The 22756-nt window shown below is 40.0% G+C and overlaps 1 protein-coding gene and 1 long non-coding RNA gene across 4 annotated transcripts in view; both read right to left on the reverse strand.

Moving 5' to 3' along the window:
• Positions 1-5268: 5268 nt before the first annotated feature.
• Positions 5269-22756, reverse strand: part of LOC309692888 (thyrotropin-releasing hormone-degrading ectoenzyme-like) — a 275261-nt gene continuing 257773 nt past the window's right edge. For 2 of the 3 annotated variants that reach the window (XM_082511733.1, XM_082511735.1), the window contains exons 18-20: positions 20818-20958; positions 20641-20722; positions 5269-10281 (exon numbers count right to left, since the gene is read on the reverse strand). In XM_082511733.1, the coding sequence (XP_082367859.1) occupies positions 10129-10281; positions 20641-20722; positions 20818-20958 (376 nt within the window). In that variant the 3' untranslated portion in view covers positions 5269-10128. Of the gene's footprint in view, positions 10282-14420; positions 14698-20640; positions 20723-20817; positions 20959-22756 lie in introns of those variants that run through there. The other variant, XM_082511734.1, reaches the window with a different exon arrangement.
• LOC309692905 lies at positions 11365-12515 on the reverse strand. Its single transcript, XR_014272514.1, has 2 exons — positions 12209-12515; positions 11365-11622 (listed from the first exon to the last, which is right to left on the reverse strand). It is a non-coding gene; the product is annotated as an uncharacterized lncRNA (long non-coding RNA).

Below are 22756 nucleotides of genomic sequence, written 5' to 3' on the forward strand. Positions count from 1 at the left end.
AATTCGTTAATATTTGTTTATGTATTTTTATTTTTTTGCACTAAGTAATCCCAAAATACAAGAATTTGTATACACACCATCCACTGATACACATACAATAGTAATGCTAATCTACTCGGTCTTCTCCATTTGGCCACATGTTCTCATCCACATCACATCTTATGTCATCTAGGGCAATACACCTAGGAAAGAATCTTCTGGCATGCCAGAATTGAAGGAGTTGAAAAATTGAAGGAGTAACAACTGTGTAGATGTTCATCCACAATGAGAATCAGCTGTGGCTGGTTAAACTGCATTTTTAGATTTAAAATATGTTTCAATAAAATATTGCCGTTGGATTTTGCTGTCTTTTCAAGTTTTGCATTGTGTTATTGTTTTGACCATGAGTTTAACAGTTTTGAAAACAGTATGTAAGCACATGCAAAATGTCCTGTACGTACAAAGGTTTTTGGCAGTTGTTGTGTCTGAGTGAGAAGATGATTCATGTAATTTGAGAGATGTAGTCATTGAATGCATTTTGTGCCAAAACAATGATAACTGGTCCTCAGTTTAGCCCACATAGACTTCTGTTGTGCTCACTGTGTGAGGAGTTTTGCAAACGTGACCTAAGTATTGAGAAATGTGTCCTAGCGTCTGTAAAAAACTGTAAGCTGTGTCACTTTGAATATAAGTGTTTTGTTTGTTTGTTTTGTTTTTTGGCCTTGTCTGCATTCAGTCATATAGGACACAACTGGAGTGTGTATCTTATATTCCATAACTATGACAATCTGCACATACTTTCTTCATCTTGTCATCCATACCTGTGCGAAATTCCAAATATCTAAGGCAAAGCTTGTGTGAGAAGTGACATTGGGCCGACTAATTGGCCTTCCAAACTGAGAATGCTCGCTGTACCACACAGCTGTAGTGGGCTGAAAAACAACAAGATCCAGCGACTCAAGGACATGTTGGAAGAAGGTTTTTTTATATTCTAAAAACCGCAGGCATATCAATTTAGAATTATTTCATGAAAAACTAATTTTGTTCCTTTGTTCTGTGGAGCCCTGTGGACTCAATGGTTATAAATGATCAAGAAAACACATTTGGATTTTATGATCTCTTCAGTGTCAGGAAGTTCCCACTGTTATTTTGTGTATTTTCTCTTCTACACTGGGAAAAATGGACACAATGGGCTATCTACTCATTATACGTACAGGAGCTGCTCAACCATGGAAACCCATAGCGTGAAGCTCCCAGTGCACAGTTTTAGTGCTGATAATAATGCCAAAGGAGATTTGGCACAAGAAGAACTGCAGTTAGACTCAGCTGAGTGTTGAAGACATTTAGACATTGTGCACCTGGGGGCGATTGTGGCTCAAGAGTTGGGAGTTCGCCTTGTAATTGGAGGGTTGCCGGCTTGGACAGTCTCGGTCGTTGTGTCCTTGGGCAAGACACTTCACCCGTTGCCTACTGGTGGTGGTCAGAGGGCCCGGTGGCGCCAGTGTCCGGCAGCCTCGCCTCTGTCAGTGCGCCACAGGGTGGCTGTGGCTACAATGTAGCTTGCCATCACGTGTGCGTGAATGGGTGGATGACTGGATATGTAAAGCGCTTTGGGGTCCTTAAGGACTAGTAAAGCGCTATATAAATACAGGCCATTTACCTTTTTTTTTTTTTTTACCTCAGCATAGAGAAGAGGTTTGACCCATTCTACCATAGATGTTTGTAAAGGCAATAAGACTGAAAACACCTGAATTCAAAGACAAAGAGGCATGAGCCAGTCCTTTTGCCCATATGTTGCTGTGCTGTTTCTTCATCTGAAGAAGAATAAGGACAAAGTGTGGGTAACCATACTGATCCAGTGGCTGGATAAACTAGCCCCTGCAGATCTAAAATGAAGACAAATCGAACAACTGCAGGGCCTTTTCTTCACTAAAGAAGAGATAATGTTTATTGTCTTACTGGCTGTGTTAATGATAAATGTGGTATAAAGAGGAACTGAATGCTGAAATACTGGTAAGGTTTTTGAGCTGCATTTTTAATCACCTAGATTTTAAATGGCTTTTCATGGTAATGTATGGAGCAATATATTCCTGACAGAGTTTCATATCCTACTGATTCTTGTTTTTTAAATGTAGTTTGTTTCTTGCTGCTTAGATTTGCTGTTTGGTTCAGCTGAAATCCCTGCAAAACTAATAAGATTTTGAGATGTATTTCCTCTCAGCAAGCTGAAGCTGCAATGAAGTCAGCATTAGTAAGTCTCTCTGTCAAAGTCAAAGAACGCATCATAAAGTAATCATACACAGATGGAGATGTATCTGCAGCAGAAGCAGAGCATGGGCCTTCCAATACTTTCAGATATTGTTTCCTATCTGTGATAAACTGCCATGCTATGAAAATCACACCTGTAGTAGCAAAGCTGGGTTTTCAGCTAGAAGAAAAGTTGTCTCACAAAGGAGGACAAATGTTGTTCTCGCTCCACTACACAAGACTGCAAGCAGTGTTAAAGTGGAATTCATCAAAAATAGGATTGAAGGGTTTAGGATCAAGGGGCGGGGGGCAACTCCTCTGGTTCCACAAAGAAGTCGGACTGTAGAAGTCTGAGAAATGGAGACTGCTCACTGGATCTTTGACAATGTGAATATTTTTCTGTTGTATTTATGGCTAAAAGAAAATGATGCTCATTTTATATATTGTGAATTTCTTGGTGTAGCCAAGTGAAAGGAGCTTGCAAAGAAAAGTGTCTGGACTTCTTTAAGTTGCTTGAAGACGTTTCACCTCTCATCCGAGAAGCTTCTTCAGACTACGATGACCTGGATGACCGAGAACCTTCACAGACATATTGGTGTAGCCAAGCAACCAAAGGTTGGTCGCCAGAATCTCATCTCTGCTTTTCGGTCCTGCTGTAGCTGGAGGTCGAGTGGAGTGCCACTTCGCACTTGAGTGGTTTGTAGCTGAGTGTCGAGCCATTGGAATGAGGATTAGCAGCTCCAACTCTGAAGCCATGGCGCTCAGGCAGACAAGGGTGGAGTGCCCACTCCAGGTCAGGGACAAGTTGCTACCCAAAGTGGAAGAATTTAAGTATTTCTGGGTATTGTTCACGAGTGATGTGTGAGGATAGAGGCAAGCTGGAGATTGATGTACGGATTGGTGCCATGGCTGCAGTGACCAACTATAGTGGTGAAGAGAGAGCTGAGTGTGAAGAATAAGCCTGGAAGTCACTGGTTGATGTACAACTCCACCCCCGACTATGGTGTTGAGCTTTGGGTAGTGACCAAAAAAAAAAAGAGATCACAGATACAAGCAGCGGAAGTTAGTTGTGTCTGAATGATGGCTAGCCTCTGCCTTGGAGATGCAATCATTCGAGTGGGGCTCAGATTAGAGCCACCACTCCTCCACATCATAAGTAATAGAGATGGGAAATTGGAATCGAGCAATTTTGATTCCTTTATTGGTATCAATAAAATTCTGAATGGCAAAAAAACAAAAGTGGATTTCATAAACCAGTAGGTGATGGATACTGACTAAAATTGGATTATGATTATTTACAAGGTTATTCTTCTGGTCTCAGTGCTGCATCCTACAAAGACACACGGTGCCCTTGAGTCAAAGCTTTTAGAAATAAAACTGCAAGGTCTCTAAATGGTGTCTGAACAAAAGGAGGCAATGACTGTATCCAAATAAAAGGCATTATCTCTTTTATTGTATTTGATGTTCAACTTGACAAAGTATATGTGCATAAAAATAGCTTGAAAATAAAAGCTAACAGTCAGCATCTACTTTTATCTCACTGTTGTGGAATTGATCCTAAATTCCTTAAACGTAGCACAAATCTCACTCGACTATGAGGGCTCTAAACAGATTCTGTGACTTTAAAATTATATTATTATTTAACCCAAGTGGATTAAAAACAGTAACACTACTACAAAAACATTATAAAAATAGTCAATAACTGAAGGTCTTAGCAAAAGGAAAGTTCACTGTGCTCAGAGAAATAATGGAACACTTATCATGTGATTAGTGGTTACTCATAAAAGGTACTTTCAGACCGCAGGGACATTTCAATCGCTCTAATAACTTGTGAAGGAAGTTCCCCACTTTTAGTGTTAATGGTTCAGTAACTAGGAGCGATCAGAGTTCTTAGAAACACCATTTCTGTTTTGTTTTGTTATATTTTTTTTTAGCTTCTACCTCAGGGTCGGCCAACATGTTCTCGTTAATGTAACATAATGCTGTTTTGTCAGATTCCTCCTGGCATCAGTGCTCTGACACAGGCCGTGGCAATATCAGCCACTGTGATCCCATTTTAAAGACCTACAAATTCCACAGTAACTGTGATGACACAAGTAGCTTTGTCAACCATAAAACAACAGTTCGTGTCCAGTGGGGATGGTTCAAGTACATTTTTTATTTGTTTTAGGTTCAGACACTGAAAACTACTTGGATACTAGACACCGCTTCAGAACAATAACCCTTCTCATTAACAACTGCCACGTGTACATGAGCCAATGTGCAGTACTGACAAAATAGCAGCAACTGCCACTTAAAACTATCCTAAAAGAGAAACCTCTGATTGACATCGATTGGTGGAGCACTGACAATACCATATTGAAAAGACAAACCATGTGAACACTAGACATTTAAGTAGTATTTAGCTCTAATAAAGGGAAAAATACAATCAATGGACAGTAAAATCTAGCTTTAAGAAACCTATATAGAATAGAGGCAACATACAAAAAAATCCTGGCTCCTCCAAATGAAATATATTTAAAAAAAACTTTCCCAGCAGTTTATCTCGACAATCTGTGACTTCAGACAGCAAAGAGACTAAGACAGAAAAAGATTAAAGTGAAAGTGGATTACCACGATAACCAAAGTAGATCTAAACTGCTGTACCACAAACTATCCTTGATCGTAAATTGGCACAAGATCTGCAGTCTGCCTCTGTCCAAGGTTAGTGGCTCCTTGTATACTTAATATATTTTTAAAGTAGTTCCTTCTTAGGTTGTGTTATGTGAAAAAGTACAGAATCAATGCTGCTTTCCAGCCCAGTTATCTTCAGACCCACTGTGCACATAAACTCTTCCATCATGGGATCCTGTATCCTGTTTTTTGGTACTGAAATGCCAACACCATCTTCTGTAGCTATTAGGTCACTTCAGTTTTCAGAGGAACAGCTCAGCAGGACGTTACCCTCAGATTTGTGCGTTCAGACTAATAAACCTTCCTATTACTTGCCTTCTCGCTGGTTATGAGGTACTGAACGGAAACAGAATGAATCACACACAAGGATAACCATTTCTGTTTTAATATTGTCCAATCAGAAAACACAACCAAAGAAAAGTAAACAGGAAGTAGGATTAAAGGCTTGTATAGGACTTCCTGTTTCTTTCAGCTTTTGGTCCTAAGCCATAATCATCATCATCTTCATCATTACCACCACCATTAATATGATCTTCAGCATCAACATCTTTGTAGTCCACATTTTAATTTCAAAGTCATCACAGTTGGATAATTTACAGTGTTTATTATACACAGGGCAGATTTTTTGTGTGCTTTGTGTCTGTAAACTGAACTTCCCTGAATGGACAATGAAGGTTGAAAATGCACTGAATAATTAGTATAATAATTAGAATAATACTAATTAGCTTTTTCACATCATCAACATTTGTCATCACTGAGTCAATCATCGTAATTAGTTCCACCATCATAATTATAATCATTTAATCATAACTGGTAATGTGTCTCTCATCACCAAAACTGTTTTCTTCATCTTCACACACGCACATCAACATACGTCACTGGACACACATTTTATAGAAGCAGGCAGGTCCATTAATTTGTATATGGCTCAGTTATTAACATCAAAGCTGGATCGAAGAGAAGAGGAACAACTTCAAAGTCTGCTCCACTGGACGAAAGTTCAATGCAACAAACATTAAAAGTCCTTTTAAAAAAAAAAAAACTTCTTAAAAGTCACATTTCCAAAGGTTTCACAGGTGTTCTCTTCAGGCATTTTTGTGTCCAGCTCATGTTCCTAAGACTCTCGAGTCCACAGAATCATTTACATTAAAAAAGCAAAATCAGAAATCTACTCCCTTGAAAATCCATTGTGCTTTTAAATCCGTCATGCTGCAAGACTCTTAGCCACACAGTCCACAGCAGTGCAGAGCCCATTATACTGTACAATCCACATTGATCGGAAATCCTTTGATCTGTAGAATCTGTCACATTTCTGTCATGCAGCCAACACCTCCATTCTGCTTTATATTTTGTAGTGCAGCAGAATCTGTACAGGCTCCACAAAGCAGTCAGATCTACGACACTCGTGCACGACTGACCGTGTGTATGGTTAGTGCTGTTGTACACCGTCTGTTGTACTTTGTAATCCATCACACTGTCCCATATAGCATCAACTCTGCCAAACTGCATGCTCCTGAACATAGAACTTATCGTTGCAAACAAATATCTTGAAATGCCAGGTTCCTCAAGCTTTGCATTTCATCAGTAAATCACTTTGTGAACTTTATAGGATTACACTTGCCTGTCTTTAAATAAGTCCATTGATGATGACCTTTAATCTGTCACATCAACATGAGTACAACTGTGTTTAAAAAGCCACATCATCTGCATATAACGACACTAAACACATTTCTCTAAACAACATGCTCTCAGCTGTCTTGTTGGACATTTCATTTTACCATCTTTCATTTTGACTCTACTCACTGATTTGTCCATCAGGTTTACAAAAAACAGGTTTACTGATATCTAACCATTGACTGGCTCAAAAAAAATAAATCTTGTATTTCTGACTGTAGGTTTTGTCCAGAAGTTGAGGCTGATGTGCTTTTGTCCAACAACTTTCTGGTTGTGTGCTTTGTAAAACCACAGAAATCTTTTTGAGTTGTTATTTGGTCACTGATTTAATTTCCAAGATTGCTGTCAGCCAGAAAAAGCTTTCTGAGATGCTCTGTCAGTTTCACAGTCCCCTGGCTCTTCTCAGTTTTCCACAAGGAATGATTCCAACATTCTCATCCATCTGTCATTCAATTAATCTCTCTGAGGAGTTTGTCAGACTTTAGGAGGTCACAAAATAAATAGCAGGTTTTCTGGCTGACAGATTTGAAGTGGGAAGCATTTGGGGAAACTATTACAATTACACCTGACCCCTTCTGGTAGCTTGCCAAGTGTGTGGATGCAGGTGTCTTTAATTTAAGAGGACATGTACCAAAAAAAAAAAATCTCTACCCTATGTGTTGGAGAAAAGAAAATAATGTCTTTTACTTGTTCCAAACAAGTAAACACACAGAATCTTTTAAAGAATAAAAATTATATATGATGATAGCTTAGGGTTATAAATTAGTATTTTTAGAATTAGCCCCCTGAAAGTTAACTGGATCATGCTAATGTGAGTCTTTTTCCATTTAAGTCTATGAATGCCAAATTAGTTGTGCATTCAGAGATGCTGTACTGCATACTTTGATAGTAATGAGTGATTATTCGGGTTACTGTTGTCTTACTATCAGATTCCTATGAAAGCAGTCTGTTCATTCTCCTCTGACCTCTGACATCAACAGTGTATTTTCTCAGAGAGAACTGCTGTTAACTGGATATTTTCTATTTTTCCTGACCAGGCTAATGAGAGCTGCATTCATTTTACATTTGAATTTGTTTTTCTTTTCCTGCTTTCTTTGCCTTTACAAATGAAAAACAAATGCATTTAAATACTTTTTCTTTTGGTTTTCTGTCAGGTAGCATATTTAATCTTATAGAGGGCACAGAAATACAGACTTACATATTGGCAAATGGAAAATACCTTTCATGGTAAATTCTGTTTTTGTAGTTGCTGTCAACAACTTTAAATAGAAAAACTAATTTATAGGAAATTGTAAATCTTGTCCTATTCAGCCTCTGTGCTTTTGCTTAAACCCAACAAACCCTTTATGTACCAAGGCTGTTTTGGGCCTTCTTTTAAAGTCTCCTTCAAAATGCTGTCCAGTTTTGCTTATAGAAAAGAAAACAGAAGTGTTTTCTCTGGTTTAGAGGAAATTTTGATTGAGCTTTTGTGCTGTGAGCTTTTTATATTCAGGGGACATTTCTGAAACGAGGCCCCAACAAACCCCTCCTGAAGCCACTGATATTTTCAAAAGCTGAGTTTTTGATCATGAAAAAAAAAAAGCTGCCCTTTAATTTCAGGCCGAACGGTATGAATTCTGTGGACAGTTAATGAGTGTGAATCAGCGCTCTGAGTGTTATCAGAAGACACCAAGTCCATGTAGTGTTAATTACAGCTCTGTTCAATGATCGACATGCCCCTAACTGCCAGGGTGTCTGCCTTTTAACGTCAGCCGGTTTAATGTGCTGAACACAGGCCAGACTGATTAAACTGTTCTGGATCTTTGGTTAGCAAGGGCGTTGTGAGGATCAGAGCCTTGAAGTTCTGAAAACTGCGAGTTGCATCTTTAATCAGCCAATCAAAATGCAGACAATTACACCTATGATTTGTCAAAGTGAGAGTAAAATTTTCTTTGTTCTGGATATGTTGAAAGGTCTATTTTGAATCCGTTCTAGTCAATTCATTGCATTGTGTGATTGAAACCATACAATCTAATGTCAGTTCATTCTGCATCTGGACGTAAAGTTTTCAGTGGGAAAAACATTTCGTCATTCATCCAACTGACTTCTACAGTCTCAGCCTGGAACACCACTAAGTCACTGGTTCAGGTATGTGGATGACACCTGGGTGAGATCAAGTCTCAGGACGTACCACAATTCACTGATCACATTAACTCAGTGGACCAACACATCAAGTTCACCAGGGAGGATATGAAAAGTGACAGGTTAGCCTTCTTAGACTGTGAGATTTCCATCAGTAATGGGGGACATTTAAAAGCTGATGTGTACCATAAACCTACCCATGTGGATCAGTATTTAAGGTTTGACTCTCATCATCCACTGGATTACAAACTGGGTGTCATTTAGGATGCTACAACACATAGCGATCACCATCCCACATATACAGCGGCCAGGGAAGCAGAAGAACATCATATCAAGAAGGTCCTGAGTAAAATACGGTTATCCCAGCTGGACAATTGTCAAAGCTGGGAAGGCACCTAAAGAAAGTTCCAGGCGATCAAGGAGAGAAGGACAACTGCAAAACCCGTAGTGATCCCTTATGTGTCAAGAGTATCGGAACAGTTGAGACAAATTTTTTCTAAACACTGAGTCGCTGTGGATTTTAAACCCCAAAACACACTGAGCTACCAAAAAATGGTCCACCCCAAGGATCGGGTCCTCCAACACAAACAGAGTACGCTATTAAGAGCCAGGAGGACTGAAATGATTTATACATCAGGGAAACCAAAAAACCTCTGGCGAAGTGGATGGCACAACACAGAAGAGCTAACTTGTCAGTCCCAGACTCCGCAGTCTATCTATGCCTACAGGCAAGTAAATACTCTTTCAGTGATGAGGATGTACACATCCTGGACAGGGAGGAGCTCTGGTTTGAGCGGCTGAGACTGAAGAAGCCACTTGGTTGAGCGACAAAATGTTTCTCCCACTGAAAATGCTATGTCCAAATGAACAGAATAAACTTTTTGACTTTTCGATACTGGTTGTGTTCCCATTTTTTGATCAAAAGAAAAGCTAGTATCAAACATCAGTGTCATATTAGATGTTTTAAAGGGAAAACTCACTAAACCATTTATATCTAAATGCGTTGTCAACCTCAGAAAGAAACACCCGTGACTGCTAATACCACAGTAAGTAGTCCTCCATGGGCTGTGTCTAATGACGTCTAGCTGAAATACAACTTTGTTTTTTTGTTGTTTATAAAGATCTTAGTCATTTCACTTTGTTGTATGCTGTTTTTAATCTGGGAGCTGGTTCTTGTCTCAGTGACTACCCTTAAAGCAGTCTAAACATAGCACAGAAACCAATTTAACCACATCAGCCACAAGTGGAAGAAAGCAATCCAGTAGAGCTAAAAAGATTGAAATCAAGGTTCTTTTAAAAAATCAAAACCAGTCTGCCCAGTATTCTTGATCTTTCAGTCCATCTTTTTTTCTGTCCGACTGCATCTGGTAGCTAGCAGGGCGTTAGCATAGCAGTCAGTTTGCAGTCACTTCACTTTAGCTGGCTGGCATGGTGTTAGCCGAAGGTGGTACTCGGAGGTTTGCGTAGCCACTGGTAGAACTGCCGCCGGTGTAGGCGGTGCCAGCGCACATTGCCCTCGACAATTTCCAGTGCTCGTGGCAACGCAGGCCCCGCCCCCACACCACTGGACAGGATGAACTCCTTTAACTAAAGGAAGAAAGAATCACAGGAGTAAATAAGGCAGCAGAGGAGAAGAAAGGAAAGAAAATAAATAATAATAATATTCATCCCCTGTAGATGCTAAAAAGGCTGTCACCCACCCCCCTCCGCAGTGCTGAAAGAAACAACTTCTGGACTTTTCAGGATGGAGATCCCTAACACGGTGGACATTGATAACTTTCAGGCATGAATTGAAACTTGTGCCATGTCCATTATAAAAATCCACCTCTGGGAGAGTATATATATGACATAAATAAGGGAAAGCTTCATAATTCCACTTTTAGAAGTGAGAAAAAGTAAGAATGTGTTCTGTACAATTAACAGATACATTGCCAGTAGAAGTTGGAAAAAAAACAACAATACATACACATTTCATTCTTTTAGTTTGAGGGTTTTGACCAGATTGTGAACCCAGCTGTAAGGATTTGCTCCCATTCAGCCATGAGAGCATTAGTGTGCTGCTACACTGATGCTGGGTGATAAATCTGGATCACAGTTGCTGTTCCAGCTCACCCTAGAGGTGTTGGATGAAACTAATGAGGTCAGGGCTTGCAGGATCTTCCGCAAACAGTTAACACAAAGTTAGATGGATACTAAAGCAAATAACTGAAAACTCCTGGATGATGTTTTCATGTCTCAAACAGATTCTTTTAGAGTTGCACTGTAAACCTGCAAAAGCTGGAACATTTTATTGTATTTTATATTGATGCACTTTAATGTCATGGTATATGTACAGTTTCACTACACAGCAAATCCATCATGTCCAAATTAACACTGTCGGATTTGATTTCAACACTATTAAAGTGTCTATATGGGTCCACACCAGAGAGTGTTAATTTAACTCTTTTTGGAGAGTTGGTACGTTAACTCTGATTTAGTGTTAAACACCAAATCTGTCTGGAGTTGATAATTTAACACTTGGTGTTAAGAGTTTATATATTAACTCTCAAAGAGTATTTTAGTTTAACTACGTAAGAGTTATCTTCTAATTCATTCTAAAAAGCGGGAATTTTACTGTTCTGAACTAATAGAAATTTCTTTTGGAAATAAACATTTACTAAAAAGATGCAATGGTTTTTGAAAAACATTTATTCTGAACTGTGCACCACAATTTCAAAACATTTTCTGAAAGATGTAACAGTATACATGTTCTCACTTTCATTAGAATTTTGTTTATCAAAAGGTCTGACATAGGTGAGCTGGTAAATGCAAATAACAGCATTCTCATCACTTATTTCTTCAATACAATATGCATGTCCTTCATTCATCCCTTTGTGGAACTTCAACGCACTTCTGCTCTCCCCCATATTCCATCTTCACAAGCATATCCTGTGCGGAGATCGAATAAAAATTAGTTGACACTAATTAATGGCACAAATAATCCAGTAAACAATTGCAGCACAGTAAAAAAAAAAAAAAGGAATCCTCTTTGAGCCATTACTTGTGTAAAGTATTTTCCCAAAAGACAAGGACGCAGGCAACAGGTAATACTGAACTAAATGTAAAACCTCAACCTTTTTCATTTTTACCTAAACCGTGTGCACAAAACTCTGGAGGGATCTAAATGCTAACGGAGAATCCAGTCAGGACGTCAGCTACTGCTGTTTGCTCGTTTTTTTTTTTTATGGGCGATCGTTTTCAGGCTTCAAGTAGCACCATTATACCAACATTTCACATTCTAGACATTGTTTTAGGTGTATTTGACCAAAAGTTTGACTGAAAATTCACATGCAAGCTTTTTTTCAAGGCTGTGGTATTTGCCCGCAAACAATACCTTTCAGCTAGCTAAAACAGAATATTATGCTATCAGCGAGCAACATGGCTAATGCCTTTCACACAGCTTTGTCTCAACTCCAAAGAGCCACAGAAGTAAAAGCTAATAACAATTGAAACAATCTTTGAAAAAGTGACTTACCAAGCATGGCAAACAACTCAAATATGTAGAGCAAATGTTCTGAAACGGCTTCACTTCAGCTTCGATTGGAGCCGTGCTGGGGGCGGAGTCTGTGAATTTACTCTGTTGGTGTCATAGCCCCTGTAGGAGTTCAGAGTTAAGAGGTCAAGAGTTAATGTTTCCATTTTAACACCTCCAGATTTGACAGAGAAACACTCATTTTTAACACTCTATTTTAACTACTATCATTTTACACCTCAGAGTTACATTAAAAGAATGTGACTCTGCTTAGAGTAAAATTAACTCTACTTTTGCAAGGAGACTATTAACACCAAAAAATTTAACACTTTTGAATTTGCTGTGTACATTTAAATTAAATAGCTTGTTAGCTCAGCTGAAATAGTTTCACAGTGTCTTATTTAATTTTCTTCACTTATGCATCACGGAGGAAGGCATGTGTAAGGTAAATAAACAGTTTCAAATTACATACTGTAATCATGGACATTTAAATGCAGTTATTCTTCATTCCTCTTGGCTTGAATGGTACTTGTGGTGAGTGAGTACACATTCTTGATGGTCATTAGCAAGACAGCTTGTAATTCACTTCACAGATTTTGCTTTTTTTCCACTGAGTGGAGCACCACACTACACACAGATACCTGTGCTACCAATTACAGGTAGCTAGGAAACTACTCTGCTCACGGTGTCACACCTCACAGTGTCATTATAAAATAAAATTAAACAAAACCTCAGCAGCTGAACTGTAAACATAATGGATTCACATATATCATCAGTATTTCAGAGCCTGCAGAATACTTCCCAGACATGCCCACTTAGAATAAGGGTATACAATTATTTAATTGCTTTAATCATTGGGGTTTACAGACTGACTGTGAGCATGAATGTCATGAAAATATTTGGATTTTAATGATTTCTTCAAACTGTTCTTTTTCTAATGTCGTGTGATTGTATAGCATACATCTTAAAAAACAACATTCACACGTTTTTTTATTTGCTCTGTTTTTTCACTGGGCAAATTTCCAGCTGCCCTGCTGGTAGCACACTCCACACACCACTTCAGATCCCAGCACATCTTTTACAAGGGAGACACAATCAGCTGACAGAGCTCAGGTGTGTGTCAGCCTCCCCTGACACCACACCCTGAACCCACTGCTCCAGCCCTCCCCTGCAGTCAAAAATAGATTTATAAACCCCCCACTAATCTTTGGTTAGCTTTCCCATTACAAGCTGCACTTCGTCCAGATGCTTTTGGTAGCCATCAACAAGCTGCTCACATAATTCTGGATGGATATTTGACTATTTGTCTTTGTAGAATTGGTAAAGTTCATTTAAAGGATTTAAAGTGTACTCATTCCAATTACAGGGCCTCGAAAGAGTCCTGTATTGTTATTTTTCGTCACTACCTCCCCGAGTCGGGAGTGGGTAATTTGCGCGCCTGCTGCCTTCCTTGGATGTGGTAGCCGTTTCTCAGGCTCCCTCTCCGGAATCGAACCCTGATTCCCCGTTACCCGTGGTCACCATGGTAGGCACATAAAGTACCATCGAAAGTTGATAGGGCAGACATTCGAATGAGACGTCGCCGCCACGGAGGGCCAGCGATCGGCTCGAGGTTATCTAGAGTCACCAAAGCGGCCGGGGCGCCCCCGAGAGGACGCCCCGCATGGGTTTTGGGTCTGATAAATGCACGCATACCCGGAGGGTCAGCGCTCGTTTGCATGTATTAGCTCTAGAATTGCCACAGTTATCCAAGTAACGGATGAGCGATCAAAGGAACCATAACTGATTTAAATTAGGGTTGAGGTCAAGGTTTTGGGAAGGCCATTCCAGAAGCTTAATTTTAGCCAACTTTCTCCATTCCAACAACAGTTTTTGTATGTTTGAGATCTTTGTCCTGCTGGAATAACAAACGTGTTCAAATTTCAGTCATCTAATTTGTAGGTAGTCGTCCTCCTTCATTATTTCATCCAGTTTGTGCAGAACAACAGCCCCAGTGCATGATGCTACCACCACCATGCTTGACAATCGGTACAGTGTTCTTAGGTTTCAAAGTCTCACCTTTACTCCTCTAAAAATATTTCAGTTCACTGTGGCCAGAGCTAAATCTTTGTCTCGTTTGACCATCAAACCTTTCTTCCGTAAGCACTTGACTTGTACACGTGGGAAGCTCGAAATTTCAGTGGTGACTCCAAAATCAACACCTTCAACCTTGAAGGTGTTGATTTTGGAGTCACAGCTTCTTTCTTGGTCAGCACCCTGTCAGTCCATGGTGTTGTCAAAGTGACACTGGTGTTCCAGCAGTTTCCATTCATGGGAGGCTTGAGCCTTCATGATTCCCAACATCAAAACCAATTTCCTCTCACGTGAGGGTGACAGTTTGGGTCACCCTCACATAATTTTCCTTTCTTAGATCTTCGCTGAGTTTCTTGGACTTTCCCATTTTTCTGAGTATTGGTCAATCCAGTGAGTGCTGTCAAAAAATCCTTTTTGTGCTGCAAAGAGAAACGACCAACTGTAGTCAGTCATGATGACTAAGGAAATGTTAACTGGCCTGTACATATTATTTATATTTGACTCATTAACACTTTTGACCCTGCATAGATTTGAGAAAATCTATAATAAATTCAAACATGTGGACCCAATTCCTGTTTAAGTTATTATGTATTCTGTACAATCACTCCACCCTGGAAAAATAATGCCTAAAAAACATTAAATGTCCAAAATCACAGCATTCGTGCCTATGATGATTGGACAACAACTGTGCATGCACCGTATGCAGCAATAATGGTTGCTGAGAGATAATGGTCCTACCTGAAAGGCCTCGAAGTCCACATTAGGGAGGGATGGTGATGTCTTAGGTCGCAAATTTATTAGTTAGGAGATCATGGTCTGCATCCAAGTTTGAAACTTTTTTTTTAACAATTTGTTTTGCTTGTTACAAGTGGAACTAAGGCAGCTGGACAAAGCAACAAAAAGGCACATGCATATACATTTGGCCATTTAGTAGCTGAAATACAAAAAGCTCTGAGGTTTTATATAAAGAAGACTTTGTTGTTTAAACACAGCTGAAGAAAAATGTTTGAATGTGAACATGTGATGTATTCAAGCTAAACTGTCTTTGAAAGGCATCAATTAATTGTTGAAAATTACTTTTTTTTCAACAATTTATAATTACACATAAAATTTCCAGCATGAAAGTGGAGATTTCAAAAGAAGACTTTGGTTTACAGGACTGTAAATTAACAGGTTTTCAACATTAAGGTGTTTTTTTCTTTTTGGTCAAGAAGAGAAACTTTGTTCAAAGAAGTGAATTAATTATTTTTTTTAAGTTGAGAGCCAAAAAGGAAACTTAATGTTGCTCAGAGTTTGACAGATTCAGTGAAGCGCGGGCAGAAATCCATCCCTTCGGCTCACTTTACTACAGTTCACATCGTTAACCGAGCACTCCTCTGCGCCCTCCTTCTACCTTTCGTCTCTTCTATGATTTCACTTTCTGTTATCTTTACACTTTCCCTCTCCTGTGTGACTCACCCTAAGACCCTTTTCAAACTAAAAAGAATCATTAATATAAACTCATGATGTTTTTGTTTAGAGGTTTCACTGACAGCCAAACCTAATGCGGTTACCATACCAACAGGAAAGTCGAAAGAATATTAATCACTAAAGTTTAAATAAACAGATTTATTCAGAAACACCTATGACCTTTTTTCTCTTCTTTAATTTTATATTTAATTATATCTGATTTCCATCTTTTCATCATATCAAACAACAAGCGTAGTAGCTGTGAGATGATGCAACAGAGGAACGATTAACGTTGTTAATCAAGCTCTATTTTCTCTGAGTAATCAACAGTAAATTTGGAATATTGATCCAGCTGTGAGCCTCTCGAGAACACAATTACACACTGATTAATTTCAAGGTCCTGTTAATTTCCAAGCTCCCATACTGGCATGTAGAAAACATGCTAATCTTCCTTCTGGTAGGGTATAGCTTATTTATTCTTGCTTAGAATGGAAGAATTAATTTCCCTTCATTTATTTAGGCCAAATGAAAGAGTCCAGAGTCACAAAGTATTTAATGTGAAACAGTAAAGTAATCCAAACTTCCAAAGGAAGGAGAACATGATGAAGACAGCAGGGAGGAAAATGGATTGGAACACAGTGGGAAAAACACGGATGCCCCAAGAAAGGATGAAGGGAGGACTCAGGATATATGTACAGACAGAGTTAAATAGAAGAAGCTAAACAAATATGTAACACAGGTGAAAGAAAATCAGGAAGAAGAAGCTAAACTTCATAAAAGTCACAAAACAGTAACTCGGTCCCAACTGGTCAGTCTGTTTTATATCAGAACACACTGGCTCGGTCTCAGAAATTATCCAAAAGAGTAGTTGTCTTTGAATGGTTACAACATTTTGGCTCATCATCAAAATCTCTGTGTAGCATATGGGTGAGTTTTTCACCTTCATCAAATGAGAAGGGAAATTTATAAAAGGGAGATCTTTTGAAATTAAACAGGATGCGCTCACTGGTGTGTTACCATGCAGGATTCTCAGACAGACCACCTCCTCACTCATCACTTTTAAAGATGGCAACAACAACAACAACAAAAAAATACTCAACTCTTAAAACTTAAAGTTAGCAAAGTTAGTGAAGTTACCCTAACTTTGCTAACTTTAAAATGTGTGATGTCATAGTGGCTGCATTCACATTGTACACAGAGTCTATCACAGGAAAATTAAATTTACACAACAAGAAACTTTATGTCAGGGACCTGGATCTGAGCTATCGGGGGTCCCTGAGCTGTTATGGACTTGTGTTATATTATATGTGATACTGCGCTACTGTTCCGTGTCCACATTGGTATATAGGCAGGTATGTGTGTATGTGTGTGTATATGCAGCTGTTTCCTGTAGCACCTTTAGGCCTGGTGGGTGTGGCCCTGTTAGAAGGTGGGCCACCTCTGAAGACCTTTGCCAAACACCTGCGGCTGATCAGGGCTCGTCGGGGGAGCTAGTAGGAGAGTGCTGGAGCTTCCACCGATGCTGGATCATTGCGTGAGACTCCACGTTAGTCTTCCGGTCGAGTTTAGTTAGCGTGTGTGTGCCCGCGGTTGTATTGTGTCCTGACGGCTGCTTCTATTGTTTTCCCCAGGAAAGGTGTGGAGCGACGGACAGCAGCCAGCACGGGGAGTGCTGAGACACGGGAGCAGAGGGCACTAAGACACGGACTTTTCACGGAGGATGCAACGTGGGAGTCAGGGGAGAGCACGGGGATTTATTGTTGTTTTTTCCATTCACTGTGAATAAACGCACTGCTGATATTCAGAGCTCCGCGCCTGGGTCCTCCTTCCTCACTTTCCCATGGTTCACCATCGTCAACTATGACACTTTAAAGAACATCTTGATGTCTTTAAATCTGATTTTGTGCCAGTTTGACACTTGATGGCTTTGGGATTTGATGATTTTCAGGTGAAACTAAAATTGGGAGGAATATACTCTTGGCCAGGAAATATGTTTTTTTTTAAATAGCAGCTTCACACCGTTCTAAACCCCAGATGTCACTTTCTATCGGATGCCATCTTTAGTCTACTGATCAAAGAAAAAACAACACCACTTGTTTCTATGTCTGTGAAGGTTCTCAGTCATCCAGGTCATCGCAGTCTAAGGAGCTTTGAAAGAAAAGCGTCTGCACTTCTTTAAGTTGCTTGAAGACGTTTCACCTCTCATCTGAGAAGCTTCTTCAGTTCTAAGGGTCAATGGTGGAGAGTCCCAGATTTAAACCTAGTGGGAGTTTCCCCCCAAAGAGGGAGAAAGGACCCCCTGATGATCCTCTACCTAATCACATGAGCCAAGGTGTGAAAACGGGTGTGGGTCACAATCAGCCAGGGTTTCGGGTGAGCTCATTGTGAAACCTGGCCCCACCCTATCATTTGATTTACTGAGTTCAGATGGCCCAGGATGTGAGTGGGCGTTAAGGCATCTGGGAAGGGATCTCAAAACTGGATTATAGATGGCAGACAGTTGGTGTCGTAAACCACCGCCTCTGTTCAAAGATGGTCGCTCACAGTGGACATAGATGGCTTCTTTCACTCCTCTTTCAAACCATCTGTCCTCTCTGTCCAAAATGTGAACATTGGCATCCTCGAAAGAGCGTCCTTTATCCTTAAGATGCAGATGGACTGCTGAGTCTTGTCCTGTGGAGGTGGCTCTTCTATGTTGTGCCATGCGCTTGTGAAGTGGCTGTTTGGTCTCTCCAATGTAGAGGTCTGGACATTCCTCGCTGCACTGTACAGCATACACCACATTGTTAAGTTTGTGTTTAGGAGTTTTGTCTTTCGGGTGAACCAGTTTTTGTCTGAGTGTGTTGCTGGGTCTGAAGTACACTGGGATGTCATGCTTGGAGAAAACCCTCCTGAGTTTCTCTGATACACTGGCTACATAGGGGATGACAATGTTGTGTCTTTCCTATCATCCCTCACTGGTGTCTGATCTTCTTTTCTGTGCCTCTTTGCTGACTTTATAAAAGCCCATTTAGGATAGCTGCACGTTTTGAGTGCTTCCTTTACATGTGTGTGTTCCTTCTTTTTTACTGCAGGCTTAGAGGGAACATGTTCTGCCCGGTGGTGTAGGGTCCTAATTACTCCAAGTTTGTGTTCCAGAGGGTGATGGGAGTCAAAGAGGAGGTACTGGTCCGTGTGTGTGGGCTTCTGGTAAACTTCAATCTTGAGGTTGCCATTCTCTTCAATGTGCACAGCGCAGTCCAGGAAGGGCAAACAGTCGTCCTTTGTGTCTTCCCTGGTGAACTTGATGTTTTTATCCACAGCGTTAATGTGAGTAGTGACGGATTCCACTTCTTGTGTCTTGATTTTGACCCAGGTGTCGTCTATATATCTGTACCAGTGGCTGGGTACTCTCCCTTTAAAAGAGCCAAGAGCCTTTCTTTCCACTTCCTCCATGTAAAGGTTGGCTACAATAGGTGACACGGGGAGCCCATGGCACAGCCATGTTTTTGTCTGTAGAAACCCTCGTTGTATTTGAAATATGTAGTGGTGAGTAGGGCTGCTCGATTATGGCAAAAATGATAATCACGATTATTTTCACTGAAATTGAGATCTCGATTATTTGACGATATTTATTTAACCCTTTAAGACCTACTATAGAACCAAGTCCGCCAGAGCTTATATTATTTTTTTACATGTTGTAGTGCCATTTATGGGAGCATTTCAAGTTGCTATACAACTGTTATAGCCCATATTTTAATAATATGTATGCATTAACTCCATAGTAAGTACATTAATTGCAAAAAAGTGCAATAAACTACAAAAAAAATTTGAAAATCGTTTTTGTTTGTTTTTTTACATATATTTCTACTTGGAGAAATTTAAGAGGTTTATCCCTCAAAACTTTAAATACAAAAAAGTTGCAAAAAATAGTTTACAACAACAGGAAACTTATTTTGAGTGTCTTCATAGTTTTATTTTGGAGATACACCAATTTTTATATACTGCAGGAAAAACAAAAAAAAAAAACAATCCTATGATGCAAATTTGCAAAGAAAACAGCACGTGAATCAAAATAAACTATTGCCAGCAGTGCAATTCGAGTTCTAAGCATCCCAGAAACTATTCAGAAAAGTCAAACATGACCAGTATAGGCTTTTAAGGCCTACAAGTAAAAAACTACATTTCCGCGAAAATGACATCACTTCTGGTTTCGGGCAGGAAATGGCGGACATGCGATAGTTCGCGCTGACGTCTGTTTCACTGTGGGAAGTGTTACGAACAGCTGATTGGATCGGCAAAGCGTGTTTCTGGAATATTATGTTTTTGTTCCTGCAAGCGCTTTTTATGCAATTTTTGCAAAGCTTTATGTGGAAGGAAACCGTGACCGAGGACAAGCTGATGGCATAAGATGTAAGTACAACTCCTCCGGTTTCGTATGCAAAACAAATTATTGCGCTAGCTTACACGGTTCAGGTTCTACAGGGATTTAAAAATAGTTACACAAAACGGAGCGTGCTGCTCTGACCGGCTTTAAAGGGTTAACAATGACTTTAAAAAATAATATAAAATAGTGTGCAACACCACTGAAGTTTTCTTTTTTACCTCTCCTTTCAACCAACGGCAGTCACTCTCCTCTCCAAATAACTTCTGCTTAGCTTTCCAAGCGTCCCTCGGGTCCTCTTAATCAGCGGTCTCCAACCTTTTTTGCGCCACGGACCGGTTTATGCCCGACAATATTTTCACGGACCGGCCTTTAAGGTGTCGCGGATAAATGAGGGAGGGGCTAATAATCGGCTCAGTCATTTTTAATGATCGTTGAAAGCCCAGATCGTAATCGTGATTAAAATTCGATTAATTGAGCAGCCCTAGTGGTGAGGCAGAGGTCTAACAGTGTGCAAATCTGATCTTAGACCACCACTTGTTTCACTCACCTCATTCAGTTCTCGCTCAGTGTTGAGGAACTCTGTGACTCCACTGATGAGTTTTGAATTCATGAACAAAGCTTCACCGTATCTGAACAGAAATGAAGACAGAGACGGCATTTCAGGTGCTACATGTAAAGAACTTGAAGACGCTTGCGTGCTTTTCTGATCGTTCACGTCTCTTACCGCGCGTTCAGGATGTCCCACTTCTCTCTGAAGTACCTCCAGGCCAGGTTCCGACCCTGAGGGTTTCGACCCACGTGGATGATGACATCAATCACATCCTGCTCTGGGACCAGGTCCGAAGTCAGAGACAGGTTCAACAGCCTTGGAGACACAAAGAAAAGGATGGAAATGTTGGAATGTGGCTGTACCAAGTCTACCTGGAGAGCTGATAGGTTCCATATATGCTAACACATTAACATGCTCAACAAATATTGGCACGATCACAATATTAATAAAGACTGAAATTCACTCCAAATACTGACTTTGAATTTAACTATAAAACCCTTAAAGACGACGCTCACACTCTTCCACAGTGTTGTCCCATCTGCCTTCCCTGATGCATGAAATATGACAGCAGCTTTCAAGAAGTAAAGAGTTAAGAAAAAAACAATGTGGTATGTAAATATGGATCTTTTAAAGTTGAAAGTCGCTCAATAAACTTTGTTACCTCCTGTTAAAGTTTTGTCATACATGGATTAATAACCTCACATAGAAAGTTCTGTGCACCTCTGGCAACTGGAACTTGTAAAGTGTATTTTGTGTTCAGATATTAAGAGTTGTTTAGCCTCTGTTTCTGGATTTGGTGTGAGAGTCGCAGTGTGTGAAGTCTAACGCGTGTGTCACTCGCCAGGAGCGTGAGGGTCAACAGCTCATGTAATCTGGCTAGAAAAGGTCAAGCTGTCATTTTGTAGTTTTTTTGTCCTGTGAGCTGCCGGAGGATGTTTCTGCCAAATCAAGAAAGAGTCCTCTGAAACACTCACGTGAGCTACTCCCAGCTTAAAGGGGATTGGAGGGAATTTAAAGGGGATTTACAGAAACATGTTGATCACACACAGAGCAATCTTTTGGATGTGTAAACGTATCAAATTGAGAGTTTTTCTTTTTCTTTGAGATGTGAAACTGAGCAGGCCAAAGAGTTTCATAAATTTATGTTTAATCATCCAACGTCGTGTTCAAAGTTTACCTTCATCTTTCTTTATTTTCTGTTGCTTCACTGCCTCTGTGTGTGTGTGTGTGTGTGTGTTGCTTGGCTCATTGTTTGTAACTGCCATCTTTTCATTAAACCACCAAATCAATTTTCTCTCTCTTTTCCCACAACCCCTCTGCTGAAACCATTTCCTGTGTGACCAATCAGCTTCTTTCTGAGCTGTGGTTTTTGATTTGTGTGTGTGTGTGTGTGTGTGTGTGTGTTGCAATCTGAACATACAGTACCACCTCTCTGATTGCAGAACAGTTTACTGTGGGTAGAAAATCAATACCTGAGACACACACACACACACACACACACACACACACACACACACACACACACACATTCACAGACACACACCTACACACACTGATCGGTCTTACCACGAGTGTGTGTGTAATTCATCCTTGCAATTTTTCTCAATGAGCGATAGTGGCAGTTGCCCCTGATAAAATACAGTGTTGTGTATAGACAGTCACACAAAAACACACGTGTACAGACACACACACACACACACACACACACACACACACACACACAAACCTAGCTGGATTTCAGCACATGTAACGCCCCCCAGGCATCTTTTCACTGCACACACCTTTCTGTCAATTTGCAATTTTTTCCTGTCAGTGTGCCGCCAATTAACAGAGCTCACCTGACAGGTAGGATTTAGTCACCTTTTTATTTTTTATTGTTCACTGGTTTGTTTGTCATATTCTAATACAGCCCAGTACAGACACAACTCTGCAGTATCGGAGCCATTTTCCAAATATGAACAAAGTCATTTTTTCCATGCTGTCCCCCAAATTTGGGCTTTTACCTTCATTTCTTGGTCTGATAATGTTTTTTTAGACCCAGTCTAAGTTGGTCTTAACCAAACTGTTCCCGGCAGCACGTTCTGTTTATTTTCAGTACATTTTTTTTAAAATT

This window comes from Aulonocara stuartgranti, assembly GCF_965226115.1.
Source record: "Aulonocara stuartgranti genome assembly, chromosome: 17".
Lineage (NCBI taxonomy): Eukaryota > Metazoa > Chordata > Actinopteri > Cichliformes > Cichlidae > Aulonocara > Aulonocara stuartgranti.